The sequence below is a fragment of the Peromyscus leucopus genome, chromosome 20, assembly GCF_004664715.2.
Source record: "Peromyscus leucopus breed LL Stock chromosome 20, UCI_PerLeu_2.1, whole genome shotgun sequence".
NCBI lineage: Eukaryota > Metazoa > Chordata > Mammalia > Rodentia > Cricetidae > Peromyscus > Peromyscus leucopus.
The window spans coordinates 36,444,521-36,469,127 of NC_051080.1; the positions used below are offsets into that span (position 1 = coordinate 36,444,521).

Below are 24,607 nucleotides of genomic sequence, written 5' to 3' on the forward strand. Positions count from 1 at the left end.
AGTTCCAAGCCAGTCAGGGCCACACAATAAGACCCTGAATTCACACACACACACACACACACACACACACACACACACACCATACTATATATACTATAAACTGAGAATAAATTTATTCTCTATATTCATGGAATATGCATTGCCTAAACAAAAGATCAACATTATTGAGGCACCTTTTGAGGGAATAAGAAAAAAATTCAATTTCTTTATATAGTAACCAGAGATAAGAGGAAGAAAAATGTCAGTAAGAAATATGCTAATGTTAATATATATTTTCATTTTAGCTTGGAATAATCCTGTATTATAATAATTGACACTTCATCAAAAATTCCCAAACAGGAACTTATTTATTATTTGATTATATATTTATTTATATATAAACATGTTATTTCATATAAAATTATTTAGGTATTACCTACCTCCAAAAGCTTCTGTTATTGCCATACTTTCAATGCCACCTCCTAGCAATTTACTGGAAACAGACATAAAGTTTTGGTGACAGAATATAAATACAAATATCAAGAAAGGAAAAAAAAATATCAAGAAAGGAGATGAGCTAGGTGTGGTGGCACACACCTTTAATCCCAGCACTTGGGAGGCAGAGGCAGGGGGATCTCTGTGAGTTTGAGGCCAGTCTGGGCTACAGAGTGAGTTCCAGGACAGCCACCAAAACTGCAGAGAAACCCTGTCTTGAGAAAAAAAAAAATCATAGTTGAAAGAAATGATAGTCACTGTTTAGATTACAGGTTCTATATTAGATGAGCAGGAAGATGAACAAAGTAATTTATAAGCCCTGATTCTTCTGAGTATCAATAGTAAATAAGTCCCTAAGGCTTTATGTCCATTATTCTTTTGAATTAGAATTAAAAGAGCTGTTAAGCTGGGTGGTGGTAGTGCATGCCTTTAATCCCAACACTGGGGAGGTCAAGGCAGGAGGATCTCTATGAGTTTGAGACAAGTCTGGTCTACAGCGCTAATTTGAGGACAGCCAGGATTACACAGAGAAACCCTGTCTCAAAAAAAAAATGAACAAACAAAAAAAAGTGTTTATTGTGGTGCTAGGGATTGAACCAGGTCTTGCACATGCTAAGTAAAGCCTGAACTACACACATGCAATGGTCTTGTTACTAATCAAGTTTCTCAAACTGTGCACAGATAATGTTTCTAAAAGTTAACTGAATATTCATTTTTTTTTCTTCAGGTATGTCTCTCTATGTAAACCAGGCTGGCCTGGAACTCACTCTGTAGACCAGGCTGGCTTCAAATTCACAGAGATCCATCTGCCTCTGCCTCCTAAGTGCTGGGGTTTAAGGCATGTGCCACCATGCCCAGCTTTAATATTTTAAAACATTTTAAAGCATCTTTTAATGATTTATTTATTCTTATTTTATGTCCATTGGTGTTTTACTTGCATGTATGTCTGTATGAAGGTGTCAGATGCCCTGGAACTGGAGTTACAGACAGTTGTGAGCTGCCATGTGGGTGCTGGGAAATGAACCCAGGTCCTCTGAGAGAGCAATCAGTGCTCTCAACCACTGAGCCATGTCACCAGCCCCCCAGCTTTAATTTTTAATATGTTCAGCAGTGTATGAAAGACATACATTAAGAGAATCCAGTGATTGTCATTGTTGGTTTAATCTCACCTAAAACCAAATTTTAGGCAGATCCTGTCAGAAAAGAAAATGTTCAAAGATAGTATGCTGTTTTTGTTTTTTGTTATCTTGACACAAGCTGAGATGTATCAGGAAAGAGGAAATCTTAATAGAGAAAATGTCTCCATCAGATTGGCCTGTAGGCAAGTCTGGAGGGCATTTTCTTGATTAATGACTGCTGTGGGAGGACCCAGCCCACTGTAGGCAGTGTCATTCCTGGGCAGATCGTCCTAGGTGTAACAAGAACGCAAGCTGAGCAAGCCACGGGAACAAACCAGTAAGAAGTATTCCTCCATAGCCTGTGCTTCAGTTCCTGCCTCCAGGCTCAGGCCTTGAGTTCTTGCCCTAATTTATGTCTCTGATGGAGTGTGACCTAAGAGTTATGAGAGTGGAGTGTGGTGCACACCTTTAATCCTAGCACAGGGGAGGCAGAGTCAGGAGGATCTCTGTGAGTTCAATGCCAGCCTGGTTTACATAGTGAGTTCCAGGACAGGCAGAGCTACAGACAGATCCTATTTCAAAAAGCCAAAGAGAAAGGAGTGGGGGCTGCTGTAAGAAGAAATAAACTCTTTCCTCCCCAAGTTACCTTTGGTCATGGTGTCTTATGATATCAATAGAAACCCTAAGTAAGACAAATAGTATATACAATGTTAGCACTTAGAGGAAAACTGCCAGGTTTTGATAGCATATGTTTAATTGGTAACACAACGTTTTAGTGAATTTAACATTCTCAATATGAGAAGAACTAAAGAAGTTATTATCTCATCCAATCATTAAATGCAGTAAGTATGTGTTACTGTCTGAGACCTGGTAGGAGCACTTAAAAAGCCTTTGTAGTTTCTATTCACATGTCTTTGGGGATGCAATCACAAATCAGACAAAGCCTTAAGAGAACAGATTTATATTTGTCTAAGTAAGACAGCAATTTAAATGAAAATTGAAGCATTTTGAAAGTTATCCACAAACTTAATGAGGGCTCTGCTGATTTCAATTAAGAAAAGAAAAGGGGTTGGAGAGATGGCTCGGTGGTTAAGAGCACTTGCTGCTCTGGTAGAAGGCTGAGTTTGATTCCTAGCACCCACATGGTGGCTCACAACCATCTGTAACTCCAGTTCCAGGGGATACAATACCTTTTCTGGCCTTCATGGGCTAAATACTCATACACATAAAACAATATAAGAAAAAGTTAGACATTGGCATGTATAACCTGTGGACATTGACTACAAAAGCATCCCACGAGGAGTGAAAGCCCTTGGAAAGGTGACTATTAAAGAATTTGCATGCTACGGGGTAGCAGTGGTGCAGACCTTTAATCCCAGCACTCAGGAGGCAGAACCAGGTGGATCTCTGTGAGTTCAAGGCCAGCCTGGTCTACAGAGTGAGATCCAGGACAGGCACCAAAATTACACAGAGAAACCCTGTCTCGAAAAACAAAACAAAACAACAACAAAAAGAATTCGAATGCGAATAGGGGAACCCGTGGCTGATATGTAGAACTGAATGGTACTGTAAAATAAAAAAAATTAAAAATAAAAAAAAAAGAATTCGAATGCAATTCTTCATCTTGAGAAGAGTCAACCTGAAAATGTATAGTTTTGGAAAATATTAGTCAAAATTTCTGGTATTTATGCAACGTTGAGAAGTTAAAAAAGTAACCCTAAAACTTACCTATGAAAGCAGCCCAAATTATTTGAGATAATAAAATTATTTCCTTTGCAAAACTAAGGAATATTTAGAATTAGGTGCAGAAGAGTAATATTTTAAATCTAGAAAGATTTAAACAGATACAAATCAAATCTACACATTACTATTTAGTGTTTGAGAACTTTCAAAGTATGAGAGACTTTGGCTTTCTGATGATAATAGAATAGCTCCAGGAGAGTTGCATTAGATCTGTGGTTTTGAAGTTGATAACTAAGTTATGAGCAGCAGCTGAACATTTATGAATGCCTAAGCCTTACTACACTTGTAAGATTATTAGACTTTAAAGATATGTTGTACCTTTGAGGAAAGATCTTGCTTTCTTGGGGGCACTGAGGACTGAATACTGCTAAGTGAGCACTTGATCACTGGGCCACATCTAGCCTAGTTAGTAATTAGACAAATAGCCAGCTATGGTGGTGCATGGTCTGTAATCTCAGCATTTGGAAGGCTGAAGTAGAAAGACGGTAAGTTCAAGTCATCCTGAGTAACACATAAGATCCTAGACAGACAGACAGACACACACACACACACACACAAAGTCATCCATGAGACAGAAAATTGAGCTCTCTGGGAAGATAACTGATGACAAAGGAATTAATAATTTTAGGTATAGTAGTGGTGATATGATGGTATTAAAAATGAGAGTCCTGGGCTGGGCAGTGGTGGCAGAGTCAGAAGGATCTCTGAGTTCCAGGCCATCCTGGTCTACAGAGTGAGTTCTTGAGCCAGGGCTACACAGTGAAACCCTGTCTCAAAGAACCAAACGAGAGAGAGAGAGAGAGAGAGAGAGAGAGAGAGAGAGAGAGAGAGAGAGAGAGAGAGAGAGAGAAAGTATGTGTGTGTGTCCTGGGCTGTGCACTCAGCTTAGCATTCATTTATTCATTTGGGTCTAATAAATAGCTTAGAATTCATAGTCTTCAGCCTTTGGTCCTAAATCTGCCCCTCCTGCAAGTCCCTTATTTGTGATCTATATTTTTCTGATCTTTAGACTTAAAACCTAGGTGTTATCCTTGGTAACCCCATTATACCTAATTATACTTCATTAGCAAACCCTGTCTGTTCTACTATTAAAAAATAAACCACATAGCTTCTTTCATAAATATACTACAATTATAGGCTCTTGCGGGAAGAAGAGATAAATAAGGGAGAAAAATGTATAAATCAACTTTGTTGTTGCTGTTTTTTTTTTTTTTTTTTTTTTTTTTTTTTTTAAAGATAGGATTTTTCTGTGTAGCCCTAGATGTTCTAGAACTTATTCTCTAGACCAGGCTGGCTTTGAACTCACAGACATCCACCTGCCTCTGCCTCCCAAGTGCTGGGATAAAAGACATGTGCCACCACCACCTGGCTAAATTAACTATAATAAAAAATAATAATAAAGTCAGGCTCAGTGGCCCTGGCTACTTGGAAGCAGGAAGGTCACTTGAGTGCCTATATTTAACATCATCCTGGATAATCTAATGAGAGTCCAAAAAAAAAGATAGATGAAATATTTGGGGGAAATCTCATTATAATCAATTTGGGAAGAAATGGCAATACATGTCAGAAATCATAAGAGTAAATGAAAAGGGATTCTAGAACCACCCTTGCTGAGGAATAAGCCCTATAGTAGATTGTTTCTTCTAAAATATTCACTCTATAACAACTGATTTTTAAGTAAACACAAAGTGGGAAATGAAATTTTCTTCAACGAAGACGGAAAGGAATGAAATGTAAGCTGATATTTCAAGTCATAGATAAATAAAGGCTAAATTAGAAACAACTTATGAGCATGAATTCCTTGGAAGAAATGTAATCTGTTCCTACAAGCAGTCTGGAATTTGCCTCACATTCATCTTGGAACAAACACTACAAACGCCTTCAAAGGTGGAAACTACTTCTACTCACAATAGTGGAAATCATGATGAGATAGAGGAAAAGAAAAATGGACTCTAAAGACTTTACTTAGTAGTAATAAAAACTGAGATACACACTCAAATTCCTGACTCCCAGTGGTGATATGGAAAACCATCTTCCTCTTTTCGCTGTATTCAAATGCAGTTAGGAATCCTGGTTCCTAAAGAAAGACAACGGAGAGGTTAAAAAACAGTGTGAGGCCGGGCAGTGGTGGCGCATGCCTTTAATCCCAGAACTCGGGAGGCAGAGGCAGGCGGATCTCTGTGAGTTTGAGGCCAGCCTGGTCTACAAAGTGAGTTCTGGAGCAAAGCTACACAGAGAAACCCTGTCTCGGAAAAAAAAAAAAAAAACAGTGTGAGATGATTGGAATGCCAGCTGCCTCCCAGAACTACATTCTCAGCTATCAAGCTCATCATTTGTGTATGCTCTTTTTTAAAAAATGTATCAGAATATGGACAAAAACTAGGGTTGGGGCTAGAGAAATGACTCAGTTTAAGAGCTCTTGTGGGCTGGAGAGATGGCTCAGAGGTTAAGAGCACCGACTGCTTTTTCAGAGGTCCTGAGTTCAATTCCCAGCACCCACATGGTGGCTCACAACCACCTGTAATGAGATCTGGCACCCTCTTCTGTGTACATAATAAATAAATAAATCTTTAAAAAAAAAAAAAAAGAAGAAGAAGAAGAGCTCTTGTTTCTCTTGTAAAGGATCTGGGTTCAGTTCCCAGTACTCACATAGCAGCTTTACAACTGCCTATAACTCTACCTCCAAGGGGATCTGACACCATCACACAGATATGTATGCAGACAAATACCAATGCACATAAAATAAAAATAAATAAATCATTAAAAAAAACAAGGTGGAGAGTAATAGAGGAAGACATAGGCTGCCTCTGCATGCACAAGCACAGGCACATGTACCCACATATCATAACACATGTATATATACCACACATGCAAATGAGATTTAGGGGCTGGAGAGATAATTCAGTCACTAAATTTTGACTTTGCAAGCACAAGGACCTAAGTTCAGTGCCCTGAACTCCTGTAAAGAAAACAGGAAGTAGTGCACTTGTAATCTCAGCATGAAAGGAGACAGACAAGGTGGATTCTTGGAGCTCACTGGCCAGTCAGCCTAGCCAACTTCATGAGTTCTAGGATAGTGACAGAACCTTCCCCCCTTCCCCGCAACAAAAAAGTAAATGATGACTCAGGAATTATATCTGAGGTTTCTACACCTGCACACACATACAAAATAAATGAGATTTAGCTTCTAAAAATAAGAAGACTATGAGGTATGGTAAAATGACTCATTGGGTAAAAGTGCTAGCTTTGAATGTGACCTTAGTTCAATCCCAAAACCTAATTAAAGGTCAAAGGAGAGCCAACTCCACACAGTTGTTCTCTGACTTCCACATGTGTGCCATAAGTGCAAGTCTCTCCCCTATACATAACACACACACACAAAAAAAAAAAATTTAAAGATGTGTAGGAGCAGCTAGGACAGTGGTAGTGCACACCTTTAGTCTTAGCACTTGGAAGGCAGAGGCAGGCAGATTTCTGTGAATTTGAGGGTTCGAGGCCAGCCTGGTCTACAGGGTGAGTTCCAGGACAGCCAGAGCTGCACAGCGAAACTCTGTCTCAAAAAACAAACAAATAAAAAATATGTGTAGGAGCTAAAAAGTAGTAGTTTGCCAAAATCTGGGTACTACTGTAGGGCTTCTTAGACACTCTGGCAGTTGGGGAAGTGACCTCTAAATATACTGCTTTAGTAGGTTTAGAACAGAGCAATTGGACCAGAAACACCACTGGTCACCTGGGTCCTGTCCAAGCTGAAGATCACAATACTATTTGTATTACCTGCCTGCTTTGACTGCCACTTCTGGTCATGAGACTCCCCCATACAGGGGGAAATAGAAAGTGTTGGTCTTCTGTAGACAGGGATACTTGGTGACTACTTTTTCATATATTCCTATTTCTAGACTAAAAATAGGGTTCCTCTGATGATCCCCAAAACTCTACAGTAGAGTTTAGGTCTAAGGTTATATGCCTTTCCCTGACAGCCTGACTGCTTGCAGTCCATGGTGCCATTGGAAGGTATAGGTTATGAACTCATTTGCCTCAGTGGACATATTCACGGCTGTATCTATTTTAGCTGCACACACATAGACCCAGCTGATGCTAGTCTTTTTCTAATCCAGGGCTGTCTTCCCAATTGGCCTACACCAGGAAAAAGTAAATTCTTTAATACTGAGCTTCAGAGCAGCTATAGGCATATATGAGAAGACAAGACCAAAGGAGGGGACAGACACAAACAAACAAATGGCAGAGGAACTAAAAGCCAGAGCAGTATAAAGAAAAGTTTTGGTAAAATAACTACCTTCAACACCAAAACAAAAAACAGGTTTTGGGGTTGGGGATTTAGCTCAGTGTTAGAGCATTTGCCTAGCAAGCACAAGGCCCTGGATTCGGTCCTCAGCTCTGAAAAACAACAACAACAACAAAAATAACCAGGTTTTCTTTTTAGATTGATTTATTTATTTCCTTTCTTCCTTCCTTCCTTCCTTTGGTTTTTTGAGAAACTTTCCTGGAGCTCGCTCTGTAGACCAGACTGGCCTCAAACTCACAGAGATCCACCTGTCTCTGCTTCCTGAGTGCTGGGATTAAAGGCGTGCACCTCTATCACCTGGCTTTCTTTTTAGATTTTAATTACTTTAACTACATATGTTTAACTGTATATGTGTTAGGGGTGCATGCCATGGTGTCTATTTCTACCATGTGGGTTCTAAGAATGGAATTCAGAGGGCTGCAGAGATGGCTCAGAGGTTAAGAGCACTGACTGCTCTTCCAAAGGACCCAGGTTCAATTCCGAGCACCCATATGGCAGCTCATAATTGTCTGTAACTCCAGTTCCAGGAGACCCGAAACCCTCACACAAACATACATGCAGGCAAAACACCAACGTACATAAAATAAAAATAAATGTAAAAAAAAAAAAAAAGAATGGAATTCAGGGCCAGACTATATTCTAGGCATATTAATGCTTACCTCAGTCTTCCAGAAACTAATTGCTGTGGCTTAGGGATTGAAGTAATAAGCAGGTCACATGGGGAGTATAATATATTGTGGTCTATCTACAGGAACTTAAAGTTCCTACTGTAGTTTCTAATGTTCATGACAAAGGCTACAAAGACAACTCTGCTAAACTAAAACAGCAAAGAATAAACTTGGCTTACAATAAGTTTGTTGGCTGCTTCTTTAATCTTGTCCACTTTGGCTTCTGAGAGCCCTTTGACATTGCAGAGGGCTCTTCTGGTCGTCATTTGTATCCCTTTGACGGTACAGATTCCTACAGACTTCAGTTTCTTAATATCGGCCATATTCTGAAATAAAAGAATGGGAGTAGCAGATTGATAAAATGCCAGCCTGAAAGGCTCCTCTACTATGTCATGAGCTTCGTGTCCATCTCCTTCCATCAGGATGCTAATTTTATACAAGCAACCAGGTGGAACCCACCCACCACCTAGCCAAATGTTCTGGAAATACCAGAGTAGAACATACCCAGTAGGTTGCCAAATGTTCTGGCTGTGCCCTGATTTTCCCAAGAATGTTAGTGAGACCATGGCAATGTAGCAAGAAATTAAAAAGAAAAGTCTGTTGGTGGAAAAGCTAACAAATTTATCACACATTCACCCCCTCAGTTCAGCTCCTTCCTTCTACAGAACTTCATAACCAATATGTTCTCTACAGTTTTCAAAGTTTTTTTTTTCCCTTCTGCTCCTGAAGAACACAAATAACTACATCACCTAAAGACTGGGATTTTCCCCTGCTTCTATTTCTGAAATCAATGGAAAGAGATTAATATGAAGACTTCAAAAGACAACCTCAGCAAACTTTTAACACCAATGATTGCTCTTGACATTCACATATTTTGATAATCTACATTTCTGCCACCATGATTTACCCAGGTCATTGGACAAATAGAATTTTCTGTAAATAAAGCATTATCTATCTAATGTTAAATCTAGAGAGACAAGAGATGGTGCTGGTTATTTAGAGATGCTTCAAAACACCTCCAGCTGAACCAGTGTTTTGTTTTTTTTTTTTCCCGAGACAGTGTTTCTCTGTGCAGCTTTGCGCTTTTCCTGGATCGCGTTCTGTAGACCAGGCTAGCCTGGAACTCACAAAGATCCACCTGCCTCTGCCTCCCAAGTGCTGGGATTAAAGGCGTGCGTCACCACCGCCCAGCTCCAGTGGTTTTTTTTTTTTTTTTTTGGTTTTTCGAGACAGAGTTTCTCTGCGTAGCTTTGCGCCTTTCCTGGAGCTCACTTGGTAGCCCAGGCTGGCCTCGAACTCACAGAGATCTGCCTGGCTCTGCCTCCCGAGTGCTGGGATTAAAGGCGTGCGCCACCACCGCCGCCCGGCCTCCAGTGGTTTTTAATCACTGGAAATTCTCAACAGTGTCCAGAGACATTTTTGGTGGTCACAGGTAGAAGAGTACTACAGGCATTAGATGCATGAGTAGAGGCCAGGTGTGTGAATTCAGTTGGATATGACTACAGATATCTGTGAGTTGTAATTCCATGATTGCCCCGAGTAATACTAGTTGGTTGTTTTTGTGGGTTTTTTTTCCTGTATAATTTCCAAGCATACTATAAATAGACCAAACCAGCATAGTGGTATGTGAAGTTTTATTATTACCCGGATCTGGAGAGTGTCTCTTTGATATTAGCTTAAGATCAACCAGACTCATTCCTGCTTTGATGAAGTCACTTTTATCTGCACCAATATATCCTTCTAACTCAACTTGTGGGGCTCTGCTTGGGCTTGCTGCCATCCAGGGCCACACTTCTGTTAGTGAGTTCCCCTTGTTTATATTCTGTACGACTCTGGATTTGACTGCTTCTTTGCTTCAATCTCCTGGCTCCTGGGGTTCAGTTCTCATATACTGGGATTACATTGTTCTGGAACAGCAAGCATGTTGCTAAACAACTTAAGACAGAGGGCTCCCCTTCTCCACACAATAAAGAATTATCCAGGGGGTAGCGCACGCTTTTAATCCCAGAACTCGAGAGGCAGAGCCAGGCGGATCTCTGTGAATTCGAGGCCAGCCTGGTCTACAGATCTAGATCCAGGTCAGGCTCCAAAACTACAGAGAAACTCTGTCTCGAAAACAAAACAAAACCCCCCAAAAACCCAAACAAACAAAAAGAATTATCCAGGGTTGGCAAGGACAAGGCTGAGAAAATGGAACAGACCATTTAATACAGTACTGAAAAGTTACTCACAATTCCATGCTTTTGTAACAAGTCAATGTCTTGAAACAAAGATTCCTAAATGAAATGAAACAGAAAGAATGGATTTTAACCTTCATATCTAAATAAATGTTTCACATTTTTGGCAGTGACTAATGCTGATTCACAGTCATTCCATAATACTTCAGTTCCACTTTTCTAAACACAGAAGTAGAATCAATCACTTTTTCAAACATGTTACATATTTAGAAAACAAACCAACATGGGTGCTGAGAATCAAATCCTGGTCCTTTGGAAAAGCAAAGGACTACTGAACCATCTCTCCAGCTCCCACCTGACCTATTTTATTTACTACAAATCTTGATATCCTTTTTCAGGACCAATGTGCATAGGTAACAGGAAGCTGATATTAAGCTACTTTCATTTGAGGCTGGAGATGTAACTAGTGGAAGAGCATTTGCCTATCAGAAAGAAGTATTGAGTTGGATCTCTTCTATTGAAAAATAAACAAAAACTTTCATACCAGTTGCTAAGTAGCTAAACTTAGCACACTTTGCCAAAGAAATTGTTACACATTTATGTGTATGTCTTATTTCTACTTTTAGTTCCTAAAATCAGTAGCTAAAAGCAAAGAAATCTGATTTTTGTGGAAAGACTGAACATCAACTAACTTTCAACATTCTAACAATACCTCTTCATCTTGGAATCCCAATTCTTCCTGCACAACTTGATCCTCTTTCATGTTGAGAGGGAAGCAGCAGAAAAATAATCAATTCTGGAAAAATAAGAAGTATTATTTAAGAAGCACTTTTCCTTCTAATTTGCTTTCTATTGTGATAAAACCAAAAGCAACTTGGTGAGTTTACACACCCCAGTCACAGTCCATCACTGAGGGAAACCAAAGGAGGAACTCAAGGCAGGAGCCTGGGGCAGGATCTGAAACACAGGCTGCAGAAGAATGCTGCTTACTGCCTTGTTTGTTCTCCATGGCTTCCTCAGTCTGCTTTCTTTCTTTTTCAAGACAGGGTTTCTCTGTGTAGCCCTGGCTGTCCTGGAACTCACTCTGTAGACCAGGCTGGCCTTGAACTCAGAAAAAATTGCCTGCCTCTGCCTCCTGAGTACTGGGACTAAAGGTGTGTGCCACCACTGCCTAGCTCAGCCTGCTTTCTTACATAACTCAAGTGGCATGCCCACAGTAAGCTAGGCCTTTCCACATCAACCATGAATCAAGAAACTGTTCCACAGACTGGTCTACAGGACAGTCTGATAAAGGCAATTCCTTGGGGGTTCCCTCTTCCCAGAGGGCTTTAGCTTGTGTCAAGTTGACCAAAAAAAAAAAAAAAAAAAAAATCACTGTAGTCATAGTTTGTACAGTAAAAATTCCCTTGCATAGAAGCCTCTGGTATAATTTCAAAGTCACCAAAGATTAGGAAGAACAAAAAAATTTTGCATGCAAAAATGTGGCTGTTCATATTTTTCTGCTGGGCTTGTGGCATTATTTTCTGAATGTAATCATGCTCATCTTTTTTGTTTGTTTTTTGGAGACAATATCTCATGTAGTTCAGGCTGGCCTTAAGCTGTAGCTGAAGATGACCTTGAACTGCTGATCTTTTCTACACCTCCCAAGTACTGGGATTAGTCATGTGCTACGGCACATAGCATAGCTTTTTTTTTAAAATTCACTTTCTAATTTCCTATTATGCAGTCATTACAATGAAAATAGCTTTATTGTTCTTTTGAATGTCAGACTTGTTAATTGCAGGCTTATGTTTAACAACACTCTAAGAACCTTGTATCATTCTTCTTTGCATCTTTCCTAGCAATGTCAAATTTACTGTAACTTTAGTAAAAGGATTTTATTTTTCTCATATCTGATAAATAACTTCTCAGTTGTTGGTTGTGAATTGCTACACAGGTAAATGCATCTTTGCTTCATAAAACTATATATTCCACAGTACTTACTAGTTTCTTAATTTTGTAAAAATATAGTAAATACCTGTCTGAGTTAGGGCTTTTATTTCTGCTATGAAACACCATGACCAAAAATCAAGTTGGGAAAGAAACCGATTTGGCTTACACTTCCACATTATAGTCCATCACTGAAGGAAGTTAGGACAGGAACTCAAACAGGGCAGGAACCTGGAGGCAGGAGCTGATGCAGAGTGCTGCTTGCTCACCATGGCTTGCTCAGCCTGCTTTCTTTTTGTTTGGTGTTTTTGTTTTGTTTTGTTTTGTTTTTTGGTTTCTCTGTGTAGTTTTGGTGCCTGTCCTGGAACTCACTCTGTAGACCAGGATGGCCTCGAACTCACAGAGATCCACCTGGCTCTGCCTCCCAACAGCCTGCTTTCTTATAGAACCCAGGACCACCAGCTCAGGGATGGTACCACCCATAATGGGCTGGGCCCTCCACCATCAATCACAAAGAAAATGCCCTAGAACTGGATCTTGCAGGAGCATTTTCTCAATTGAGGTTCCCTCCCTTCAGCTGACTCTAGCTGATGTCAAGTTGACATAAAACAATACCCAATGACAAGTTAGGGTTTTTTTTTTTTTTAAACCCAGGAAGCTACAGACATAATGGTGTGTACATTACAATAAAATGAATAACCTTGTTCTTGGTCTATTTTGTGTCCCCATTTAATAATACCAAATTCAGTTGTTGAAGCCCAGCACAAAGGAAACAAACTACTAAGGCAGCAAAAGAGTGGGGTACAAAAGAGGATACTATTTGAGTGGGCTCTTCTGGAATACTGTTCCTTTTTTTTCGGGGGGCGGCAGGGGAGGGGTTTCAGGGGACTGGGGAAACAGGGGGAGGGGTTTCAGGGACTGGGGGAGGGGTTTCAGGGGACTGGGGAAACAGGGGAGGGGTTTCAGGGACTGGGGAAACAGGGGGAGGGGTTTCAGGGGACTGGGGGAGGGGTTTCAGGGACTGGGGAAACAGGGGGAGGGTTTCAGGGGACTGGGGAGGGTTTCAGGGGACTGGGGAAACAGGGGGAGGGTTTCAGGGACTGGGGGCGGCAGGGGAGGGGTTTCAGGGACTGGGGTGGCAGGGGGAGGGGTTTCAGGGGACTGGGGGCGGCAGGGGAGGGGTTTCAGGGGACTGGGGCGGCAGGGGGAGGGGTTTCAGGGACTGGGGGAGGGGTTTCAGGGGACTGGGGGCGGCAGGGGGAGGGGTTTCAGGGGACTGGGGAGGGGTTTCAGGGGACTGGGGGCGGCAGGGGAGGGGTTTCAGGGGACTGGGGGAGGGGTTTCAGGGGACAGGGGGAGGAGTTTCAGGGGACAGGGGGAGGGGTTTCAGGAGACTGAGGGGAGGGGTTTCAGGGACTGGGGGAGGGGTTTCAGGGGACTGGGGGCGGCAGGGGGAGGGGTTTCAGGAGACTGAGGGGAGGGGTTTCAGGGGACTGGGGGCGTCAGGGGGAGGGTTTCAGGGGACTGGGGGGAGGGGTCTCAGGGGACAGGGGGAGGGGTTTCAGGGGACTGGGGGGAGGGGTTTCAGGGGACTGGGGGAGGGGTTTCAGGGACTGGGGAGGGGTTTCAGGGGACTGGGGGAGGGGTTTCAGGGGACTGGAGGAGGGGTTTCAGGGGACTGAGGGGAGGGTTTCAGGGGACTGGAGGAGGGGTTTCAGGGGACTGAGGGGCGGCGAAGGCCGACGGAAGCCCCCGGTCTCTCAGCGGGCGGTTCAGTCAGCGCCCCTGAGGCCCGCATTCCCAGGCCCTACTTCCCTCCTGACGCGGAGGCCTTCAAGACTCAGGTCGGACTCATTGACAGGAGGCAGGGAATGCCTCGCAATGACTCCACGCCTCAGGGCCGGGGTGGAAGGCGACCGTCACCAGGCCAAGTCCAACAGCGACCCACAGTTACCACAGAGAGGGCACCGAGAGGAAGCGCTTCCTCAACGCTTCGAGTTTTCCTCAGATTTTCCCGCGCTTCCTCCTTCCGCCTCTCACCCCCACTCGAACCCGCGGTCCTCCCTAGGTTTTCCAGGTGAATCCCTTACGGTTCCCACTCGGGTAAGCTTTCCCGTCCGTCCGGTCCCGGATTCTAACGCGGGCCCAGAACGCCGAGGCCGACGAGCGGGTCGTCGAATCTCTACCAGTTTGGCGCCGGAGGAGGACCGCCAGGGCACGCCCCCAATGTGGGCGGGGCGACGGCTGTGGGCGGGGCGCGAGGTGTGGGCGGGGCTGGCGTAGCTCAACGCGAGGGGCGGGGCGAGGGCCCCAGTGAGTGGGCGGGGTGGGACGGAGCGGGACCCTCGGGCCTCTGAGATGAGGGAGGGCGATGCGCGCTCTGAGCAGAGCGGTTTGAGCGTGAGAACCCCAGAGTCCCTTGGGCAGAGGGTGCTGAGTCAAGGAGAGAGCCAAGGCAGCTGACCTGGGCGGGAGACGGCCACCTAGAACTGTTAGTTCGGGTTCTAGGTCCGGCGTGGGGGTCCCTCTCCCCCCGCCCGAGGATGCTTTCACTCCAAGCTTTCCGTACCTGGCTGCGCACCTCAGACTTCCCGTTCCCCTCTCCTCTCCTGACTCCGCATTTGCCGCCCTCTCATCTGGGACGGCGAGTAATTTTCTTTGTCCTAACGTGATTCTAAATAGTCTACAGAAACCCAACACATTTTAGTTCCGTTTTAAATAGGAACCCCGGGGCCAGCCATGATGCCTGGCAAGGCCATCTCTCCAGACTGCCTCCTTTTCCCCTAAATGGAAACTAACTGTTGAGAATCATGAAACGGGGTTGGGGATTTAGCTCAGTGGTAGAGCGCTTGCCTAAGCAAGCTCAAGGCCCTGAGTTCAGTCCTCAGCTCAAAAAAAAAAAAAAAAAGAGAGAGAGAGAGAGAGAGAGAGAGAGAGAGAGAGAGAGAGAGAGAGAGAGAGAGAGAATCATGAAACACTTGAAAGACCATCTGCTGAGGTAGCTTGGAAGTGTCTAGGATGACCTAGCAGTACAGGGTGACCTCTATTTTCTTTTGAACCTTTTTGATGGAATAAATACCAAAACAAGTGGCATTTTGAAGGACACTGCTCTCCCGTGGATAGTTAAAGAGCCAGCTTTTCAAAATTCTCGTTTGCCCAGAATCATTGCCTGTTCGTCTTCTTGAATGGAAATTGTCCGTTTGAGAAGGAACCCGATAATAATGGCAGGTTTTCCTTCTGAATCCACTGAAAATGCAGGAACTTTTGAGCAACTTGTTTGAAGACATCAACAGTGTCCCGGAGAATGGCAAAGAGGACAGCAGGCGATTTAGGGAAATCTAACATATGTAGTTTGGTGTAGTGACAGCTGGGAGAGAGAAATGTTCATAATATTTGAAGGTTGTGTGCAGTACACTCGAAGAAAGAAACCCGAAATGAGCTTGGTAATGACAAATTCATGAAGTGAGGAGAAAGTCTTGTTAGGATAGCATACCGATGGGTCTATGCAACTTCTTAAACGTTTAAAAACAGCCGCACACAGAGAGTGGGAAAGTGCACCTTCCAGTTAAATGAGGGGGGGGGGTGTCTTTCACATTTTATAAAAATTCTGAGTATCATGAAGGAGCAGTTTCAAGTTGGTAAGGAAATGAGTTAAGCGAATGGCGTTGGAATGACTAGGTAACCATCTGGAAGAAAATAAAATTGGAACCACACTTCACACCTTATACCAAAATAAATTCTAGATGGATCAAACTGAAGACTGTAAGAAAAGCACTAGAAGAAAACATGGGCTGTTTATAAGAAAAATGGCTTTTAAATGAATCTAACGTTTTACTTCATGTGCATGAGTGTTTTGCCTACATGTATGTACACCACGGGAGTGCCTGATGCCAGTGAAGAAGAGGGTGTTGGAGCCCCTGAACTGGAGTTACACATGCTGTGAGCCACTGTTCGGGCACTGAGAACCAAATCTAGGTCCTCTTCGAGAGCAGGGCATAGCACAAAACTCAGAAGCCATAGCAGGCTGATAAGATTATTTTATGTGTATGTGTATGTGCACGTAAGTATGTGCACCAGTGTGGGCCAGTGTGTAGCAGTGCTGTTGAGGCCCGAAGAGAGCATCGGATCCCCTAGAACTAGATTTCCAGGTAGTTGGGAGGTGCTCTTAAGCACTGAGCCACCTCTCCAGCTCCTGATAAAACTGTATTTCATAAGGAAGAAATGGCCAGGCGGTGGTGGCACACACCTTTAATCCCATCACACAGGAGGCAGAAGCAGGCGGATGTCTGTGAGTTCAAGGCCAGCCTGGTCTACTGAGTGAGATCCAGGACAGCCAGGGCTACACAGAGAAATCCTGTCTTAAAAAACCAAAGGGAAGCCGGGCGGTGGTGACTCACGCCTTTAGTCCCAGCACTCGGGAGGCAGAGCCAGGCGGATCTCTGTGAGTTCGAGGCCAGCCTGGGCTACCAAGTGAGCTCCAGGAAAGGCGCAAAGCTACGCAGAGAAACCCTGTCTCGAAAAAACCAAAAAAAAAAAAAAAAAAACCAAAGGGAGAGAGAGAGGGGAAGAGAAGAAGGAGGAGGATGAGGAGAAAGAGGAGGAGGAAATAATGAAATAGGGAAACAGGTAATGGGATTCAGAGCAGGACCTGCGTTTCAAACCATTGCACTGTACTGCCCCTCTGTGGACAATCACCTCATAGCCAAATAGAGGCTCGTGGTTTCAATCAGGGGATCTTCACGTCTGTAAATTTATATTCTTGGAGTTTCAAGAGCACAAATTTGAGAAATACTTTGATAAAGAACTAAAGAAAGAAGGTTCATCACACACACACACATACACACACACAACCCCAAATAACTGACCAGGCAGACCTTCCCTTAAACATTTAATACATTTAGATAGTGGGCATTATTTCCTATTGTGTGCCAGACACTGCACTAGATATTCGGTGGTAGAGATTCAAGGACAAGGGACCAATGCTACTGAGGGCCGAGCTAAAAGAACGCAGACAGTCAAGATGCTACTGTAGGACGTAACCCTCGTCTGCCTCTCTCTCTTGCATAATTTTCCATGAATAGTTTCATCTTTCTGCAGAATGTGAACCTTGTGACTGAAAAGCGTTTTTAGAAACCAGAAATCGAGTCACTTTGGAGAGCAATTTAGAAATGTGTCTTCTCTGAGGCCATTTGCTCACACACAGAGAGCCATCAAAAACTCTTCTCTTACTGTTCCAGGACTGAGAAAGCAAAGGCCCTTTCGTTCCCTTCCTAGGAGAGTCAGGGTCCTTCCTGTCCAGAGGGGAGGAGGGGCAGACTCAGCCATCTGAACTCCAGGGCTCATGCTTTGAGGTTCTTTTAGTGGTAGAAACTATGTACAAGTAGCCTTGCAGTGGTGGCGCACGCCTTTAACCCCAGCACTTGGGAGGCAGAGACAGGTGGATCTCTGTGAGTTCAAAGCCAGCCTGGGCTACAGAGCAAGTTCCAGGACAGCCAGGGCTACACAGAGAAACCCTGTCTCAATAAACTAACAAAAAGAAGAAAAGAAGAAGAAACAACACACAGGTGACCAGTCACTCCTTACTGTCCCCAGCAGGGACTGAGGCATGGTGAGCCAGGGCTGAGATGCTCTAGACCAGCGGTTCTCAACTTCCCTAACCCTGTGACTCTTTAATACATACAGCTCCTCATGTTGTAACCCCCCAAAACCATAAAATTTTTCTTTTTCTTTTTTTTTTTCTTTTTACAAATTCTACTGGTCCCTTAGGCCCCTCCCATCGTGTGACTCTGCCCTTGCCCCCTCACAGGTTCCCCTGTGGCCTCTGCCCTCAGCACTCTCTATCAGTTCTCTTCATAAAATTATCTTTGTTTATACTTCATAATTAATTTTGCTACTGTTACAAACTGTAAATAGTTTTGAAGATGGGGGGGGGTTGCCAAAGGGGTCTTGACCCACAGGTTGAGAACCACTGCTCTGTAACAATCTGTTCTAGACACACATGTGTGTGCACACAACTACCCACCCACCCACAATCAGCCCACACTCCCCCATGATTAATAATTTGCCTCCCCTCGTGTGTTTTATGTTTTGGTTTGTTTGCTTGTTTTTGAGACAGGGTCTCACTAGGTAGACTTGGCTGTCCTAAACTCATGCGGATCTGCCGGCCTCTGCCTCCTGGATGCTGGTGTTAAGGGCCTCCAGCACCATGCTCCCTATATTGTACATTCTGGAAAGCTCTTCACACTCTTTCCAAGCCATCCTTGGAAGTTCGCTAATACTCCCTAACTCCCCCTCAGGCCTCTGGGTCTGTCTCATCCTCCTGCTTCTCACTGGTGCACAGTACATTTCTCTAGACAGCGCTGCAGAGGCTGATGGGAACAGGTTTTCTTCTGCCCCTTTATTCACAGACTGTCCCTCGAGGCTGACAAGATTTTATGGAAACACTAGAGTATAAAATGTACATGTCAGACTGTTTATTTAATTAATGTTTAGTCGTGAGTGGCGACCACACCTACAATGTTACCAGCACTTGGGAGGAGTAGGTAGGAAGATTAGGAGTTCAAGAACAGCCTCAGCTGCATAGCCTGGACTACATGAGACCCGCTTTCAATTCCCCTGCCTTCCCCAATTAACATTATCTTATGACACATTTCACATTTTCTCTAAGCCTCCAGTAGTGTTTTATTTATAAATTGGATACATTATTTTTAACATGCACATGTGTTGGGGGAGGGGATTCAGGCACAAGTAACACATCACAAAGAGGACAACTGTGGGAGTCGGGTCTCCTTCCACCATGTGAGTCTCGGGGTTGAACCCAGGTCACCAGGCCGGGCAGCATGTACCTTTGCCTGCTGAGCCAGCTCACCAGCCTCCAACATTTTCCAAAAGTTGAATGCTAAGTATAGTGGTACATGTCTTTAGTCCCAGTACTCAAGCAAGTGGATCTCTTGAGTTTGAGACCAGTCTGATATACACAGCAAGCTCCAGGCCAGTCAGAGCTACATAGTGAAACATTGTGATATGCTTTCTATCTTTCTTTCTTTCTTTCTTTTTCTTTCTTTCTTTCTTTCTTTCTTTCTTTCTTTCTTTCTTCTTTCTTTCTTTCTTTCTTTCTTTCTTTCTTTCTCCCTTCCTTCCTTCCTTCCTTCCTTCCTTCCTTCCTTCCTTCCTCTCTCTCTTTCTTTTTTTTTGGGGGGGGGGTTTCAGACAGGGTTTCTCTGTGTAGCTTTGCACCTTTCCTGGAACTCGCTTTGTAGACCAGGCTCAAACTCACAGAGATCCGCCTGCCTCTGCCTCCCGAGTGCTGGGACTAAAGGTGTGTGCCACCACTGCCCGGCTGTAATATGCTTTCTTTCTTTCTTTCTTTTTTTTTTTTTTTTAAAGATGTATTTATTTATTTATCATGTACAGTGTTCTGCCTGCACACCAGAAGAGGGCACTAGATCTCATTATAGATGGTTGTGAGCCACCATGTGGTTGCTGGGAATTGCACTCATGACCTCTGGAAGAACAGCCAGTGCTCTTAACCTCTGAGCCATCTCTCCAGCTCCTGTAATATGCTTTCTTGTTGAGACCATCTGCCCCCAAATAACAACATGCAGGCATATTAATTATAAAAGCTTGTCCATTAGCTTAGGCTTGTCCCACTAGCTCTTATAACTTAAATTAACCCATATGTTTTTATTAATCTATATTTTATCACGTGGCTTTTACCTCTCTTCCATTCTGCATGTCAGACTCCTTCCACATCTTGATGGCGTCTCTTGCGTGCCTTGATTATCTCTTCTTCCTCTCTCCTCTTGGAAATCTTGCCATCTCTCCTGCCTAGCTATTGGCTATTTAGCTCTTTATTAAACCAATCAGAAGGCACCTTAGGCAGAGACATCTTTATGTAGAGGCCCAAATTACTCAGGGTCAGAGAATCTGAGTTTGCTTTACCCAGCAGGGCTGCATAAGGGGATGATCTGACCACGTGCATGGTTACCAGGGGTTTGGAAGGGTCTACACTTGCCTGTATTTAGCGGGGGGGGGGGGGGGGGGGACCCGCGGGCGAGCGCGGCAGTGTCTTTTGCCTTGCCCCTTGGTGTTGTTATAAAAAGCCCCTTTGAATAAAGTTCTGGGCTGTTGGGTATTGACCCAGGTCCTCTGGAAACTATCCTGTGCTTCTGTCTTTCCTCTCATTGGCTAGGCCTATCATTCTCCCTGATGTTTTCTTACCCCTCTCTCCTCAAGAGTACCTAGGGTAAAGTGGGGGCAGGTCCCCCTCATCTTTTACTGTCTCAAAAACTTATGTGTATCAGTATCTTTCCTACATGTCTGTGTGTGCACCATGTGTGCCTGGTGCATAAGGAGCCAGAAGAGGGAGTCAGATCCCATAGAATTGGCATTAAGGATGGTTGTAAGTTGTCATGTGGGTCCTGGGAACTAAACCTGGGATCTCTGTAAGAGCAGCAAGTGTTCTCAATGAGATGGCTCAGGAGGGCAATGGTACTACTTAACCCCCAAGTCTCCCAGGACAGCTCTCACTGAGCCAGCTCTCCAGTCCCATCAGTAACCTTGATGGTGTCATTCCAGGACCTGCTGTCACCAGCAGTGTGTCTTTCTCATTTGGGACACTTATTTATATGTGCCTTATCCTTTTTAAGGCATGGGGGGGGGGCTGGGCATAGTGGTATATGCCTTTAATCCCGGCCCTTGGTGTGCAGAGGCAGCAGATTTCTGAGTTCTGAGTCTGAGGGCAAATTCCAGGACAGCTAGGGCTACACAGAGAAACCCTGTCTGGAAAAACCAAATTTTTTTATTTATTTATTTTTTTTGGATTCTCAACTTATTTTTTTAATATATATATATATATTTTTTTTACAATACCATTCAGTTCTACATATCAGCCATGGGTTCCCCTATTCTCCCCTTACCCCCAGCCTACCCTCCATTCCCACCTCCTCCAGGACAAGTCCTCCCTCGAGGACTGCGATCAACCTGGTAGACTCAGTCCAGGCAGGTCCAGTCCCTTCCTCCCAGACTGAGTCAAGTGTCCCTGCATAAGTTCCAGGTTTCAAACAGCCAACTCATGCAATGAGCACAGGACTTGGTCCCACTGCCTAGTTACCTCCTAAATTGATCAAGCTAATCAACTGTCTCACCTATTCAGAAGGCTTGATCCAGCTGGGGGCCCCTCAGCCTTTGGTTCATAGTTCATGTGTTTCCATTCATTTGGCTATTTTTTTTCAATAATTGAGTAAAACTGAAATTTATTATATGCCACAGTCGTCCTAGGGGTCTCCATGCTATATATATAGCCTCTATGGTTCTATGGGTTGTGGTCTGATTGTTCTTTATTTTATATCTAGAATCCACCTATGAGTGAGTACATACCATGACTGTCTTTCTGGGTTTGGGTTACCTCACTCAGGATGATTTTTTCTAGTTCCATCCATTTGCCTGCAAATTTCATGCTTTCATTGTTTTTCTCTGCTGAGTAGTACTCCATTGTGTGTATGTACCACATTTTTTTTCATCCATTCTTCCGTTGATGGGCATCTAGGTTGTTTCCAGGTTCTGGCTATTACAAATAGTGCTGCTATGAACATAGCTGAGCATGTATCTTTATGGTATGAATCAGCATTCCTTGGGTATATGCCCAAGAGTGGGATGGCTGGGTCTTGAGGTAGTTCGATTCCTAATTTTCTGAGAAACCGCCATACTGATTTCCACAGTGGTTGTACAAGTTTGCATTCCCATCAACAGTGGAGGAGTGTTCCCTTTGCTCCACATCCTCTCCAACATTGGTTGTCATTGGTGTTTTTGATCATGGCCATTCTGACATGTGTAAGATGGTATCTCAGAGTCGTTTTGATTTGCATTTCTCTGACGATTAAGGATGTTGAGCATTTCTTTAAATGTCTTTCAGCCATTTGTAGTTCTTGTTTTGTGAATTTTGTTTAGCTCTTTAGCCCATTTTTTAATTGGACTTTCTCATTTGGGACACTTATTTATATGTGCCTTATCCTTTTTAAGGCATGGGGGGGGGCTGGGCATAGTGGTATATGCCTTTAATCCCGGCCCTTGGTGTGCAGAGGCAGCAGATTTCTGAGTTCTGAGTCTGAGGGCAAATTCCAGGACAGCTAGGGCTACACAGAGAAACCCTGTCTGGAAAAACCAAATTAAAAAAAAAAAAATTAGAGATTATTTTTATGTGTATGAGTGTTTTCCCTGTATTTCTGTGCATTACATGTACACAGAGGGCAGAAGAGGGTGTCAGATCCCCTGGCAGTTATTAGCCACCATGTGGATGTCAGGAATTGAAATCAGGTCCTCTGGAAGAGCAGTCAGTGTTCTTGTTTTATTTTGTTTTTCTAGACAGGGTTTCTCTGTGTAACAGCTCTGGCTGTCCTGGACCTCACTCTGTAGACCAGGTGTTATGATATATTGCACGGGGGACCCTGAGGGTATTCCTCGTGTGCAGGGAAACATGCTGCCATGCTGGGCAGGTGGAGTACCAGGCTGGTGGGTGACCCATGCCATGTGGGCATGGCAGCGGGGCAGTGGCGGACAAGTCAAATCCACACCCCGGATGCCGCGTCTGAGAGGAAATGGCTTATTTTAATAGAGAGATGAAGAGAAAGATAGGAAAGAGGGAGAGAAGAGAGAGAGGAAGAGAGAGGGGATCAAGGGTGCACACCTTGTGGGAGGAAAAGCAGGAGAGAGAGGAAGGGGAGGAGTTTTTTCCTAAAATGAGGCTTTTATGTCAGGACACAGGGCGGCCCCAAGGGGCGGGGTTTCAAGGGGCGGGATTTCAAGGGGCGGGGTTTCAAGGGGCGGGTCAGAATAGTAACACCAGACTGGCCTCACTGAGATCTACCTACCTCTGCCTCTGGGGTTAAAGGTGTGCGCCACCACGGCCAGGTGAGTAGTCAGTGTTCTTAACCTCTGAACCATCTCTCCAGTCTATGGACTTTATTCTCAATTTCCCGAGCCTTGAGGAACTTCTCATCCCTATGTCTGAGCTGTCAGAGCTGAGCACCGTCCTGTCTGGGGCTGCTGAAAGCCGCTCCCGTCTCCTGTGAGAGGACTGACTCTTGACTGCTGAGCCATCTCTCCTGCCATTTTTTCAGATTTTTCATTTTGATATTTCGGGGGGGGGGGGGGGAGCGTGTTTCAAGACAGGGTTTCTCTGTGTAGCCCTGGCTATCCCAGAACTCACTCTGTAGCCTAGGCTGGCCTTGAACTCTGAGATCCGCCTGCCTTTGAGATCCGCCTGTGCTGGGATTAAAGGCTTGCGCCGCCACCGCCCAACTTTTTGTTGTTGCTTTTCAAACAGGCTCTTACTAGGTATCCCGGGCTGGGCTCAGATTTCTAGTTCTCCTGCCTCCCTTTCCTGGGTGCCAGGATTACAGGCTTGCACCACCATGCCCAACTCTATTTTCAAATTACTGCCTGTGGTGGTTTGAATAGGAATGGTCCCCATAGGCTCATATATTTGCATGCTTTGTCCTTAGAGAGTGGCACTACTTGACAGGGGCTAGAAGGAGTGGCCTTGTTGGAGGAAGTGTGTCACTGGGTGTGGTTTTGGGGTTTCAAATGCTCTAGCTAGCCCCCGCGGCTCTCTTCCTGCTGCCTGTGGATCCTGATGTAGAACTCTCAGCTCCTCCTTCAGCACCAAGGCTGCCTGTGGGCCACCTTGCTTCTTTTTGTCATTCTCTTACTGTTGTGTGATCCCTCACAGGATGAAGTAGAGAGAACCACGTCCTTCTGCTTTAACTCCACTTTTGAATCAAGCTCTTTGGAGAGTAAGGCACGGGCTGGGGGGAAGCTCAGTGGTAGGGGCTTGACTTGGACTTGAGACCCTGAGACTGATCCCCAGCATCAGCAAACAGGTGAGGAGTAAGTAAGGTCCATGCAGCCTGCACTGGGCCCTGCATGCGCTGCTGTTTGTCCATAGCAGGGGAGCTCTTACCCTGGGCCGTCTTGCTCTCCTTTCGCAGGAGTACGCACAGGGCTCTGCGGTTAGGAGTCACGGGTTTCCAGAGGACCTGAGTTCAGTTCCTGGTACCCACACGAGGTGACTCACAAACGTAGGCGGAGTTTCTCTGTGTCTCTGCAGCCACTCCCAAATAACCATTCAGACGTATTATTAATTATAAATGCTCAGCCGATAGCTCAGGCTGGTTTCTAGCTTTTACATTTTAAATT

At 44.3% G+C, this 24,607-nt stretch overlaps 1 protein-coding gene across 4 annotated transcripts in view; it reads right to left on the reverse strand.

The window, feature by feature from the left end:
• Positions 1–14,641, reverse strand: part of Dmc1 (DNA meiotic recombinase 1) — a 46,853-nt gene extending 32,212 nt beyond the window's left edge. For all 4 annotated transcript variants that reach the window (XM_037197670.1, XM_037197669.1, XM_028871280.2 and 1 more), the window contains exons 1-6: positions 14,503–14,641; positions 11,196–11,279; positions 10,538–10,582; positions 8,486–8,632; positions 5,330–5,412; positions 420–472 (exon numbers count right to left, since the gene is read on the reverse strand). In XM_037197670.1, the coding sequence (XP_037053565.1) occupies positions 420–472; positions 5,330–5,412; positions 8,486–8,632; positions 10,538–10,582; positions 11,196–11,246 (379 nt within the window). In that variant the 5' untranslated portion in view covers positions 11,247–11,279; positions 14,503–14,641. The remainder of the gene's footprint in view (positions 1–419; positions 473–5,329; positions 5,413–8,485; positions 8,633–10,537; positions 10,583–11,195; positions 11,280–14,502) is intronic.
• Positions 14,642–24,607: the final 9,966 nt, after the last annotated feature.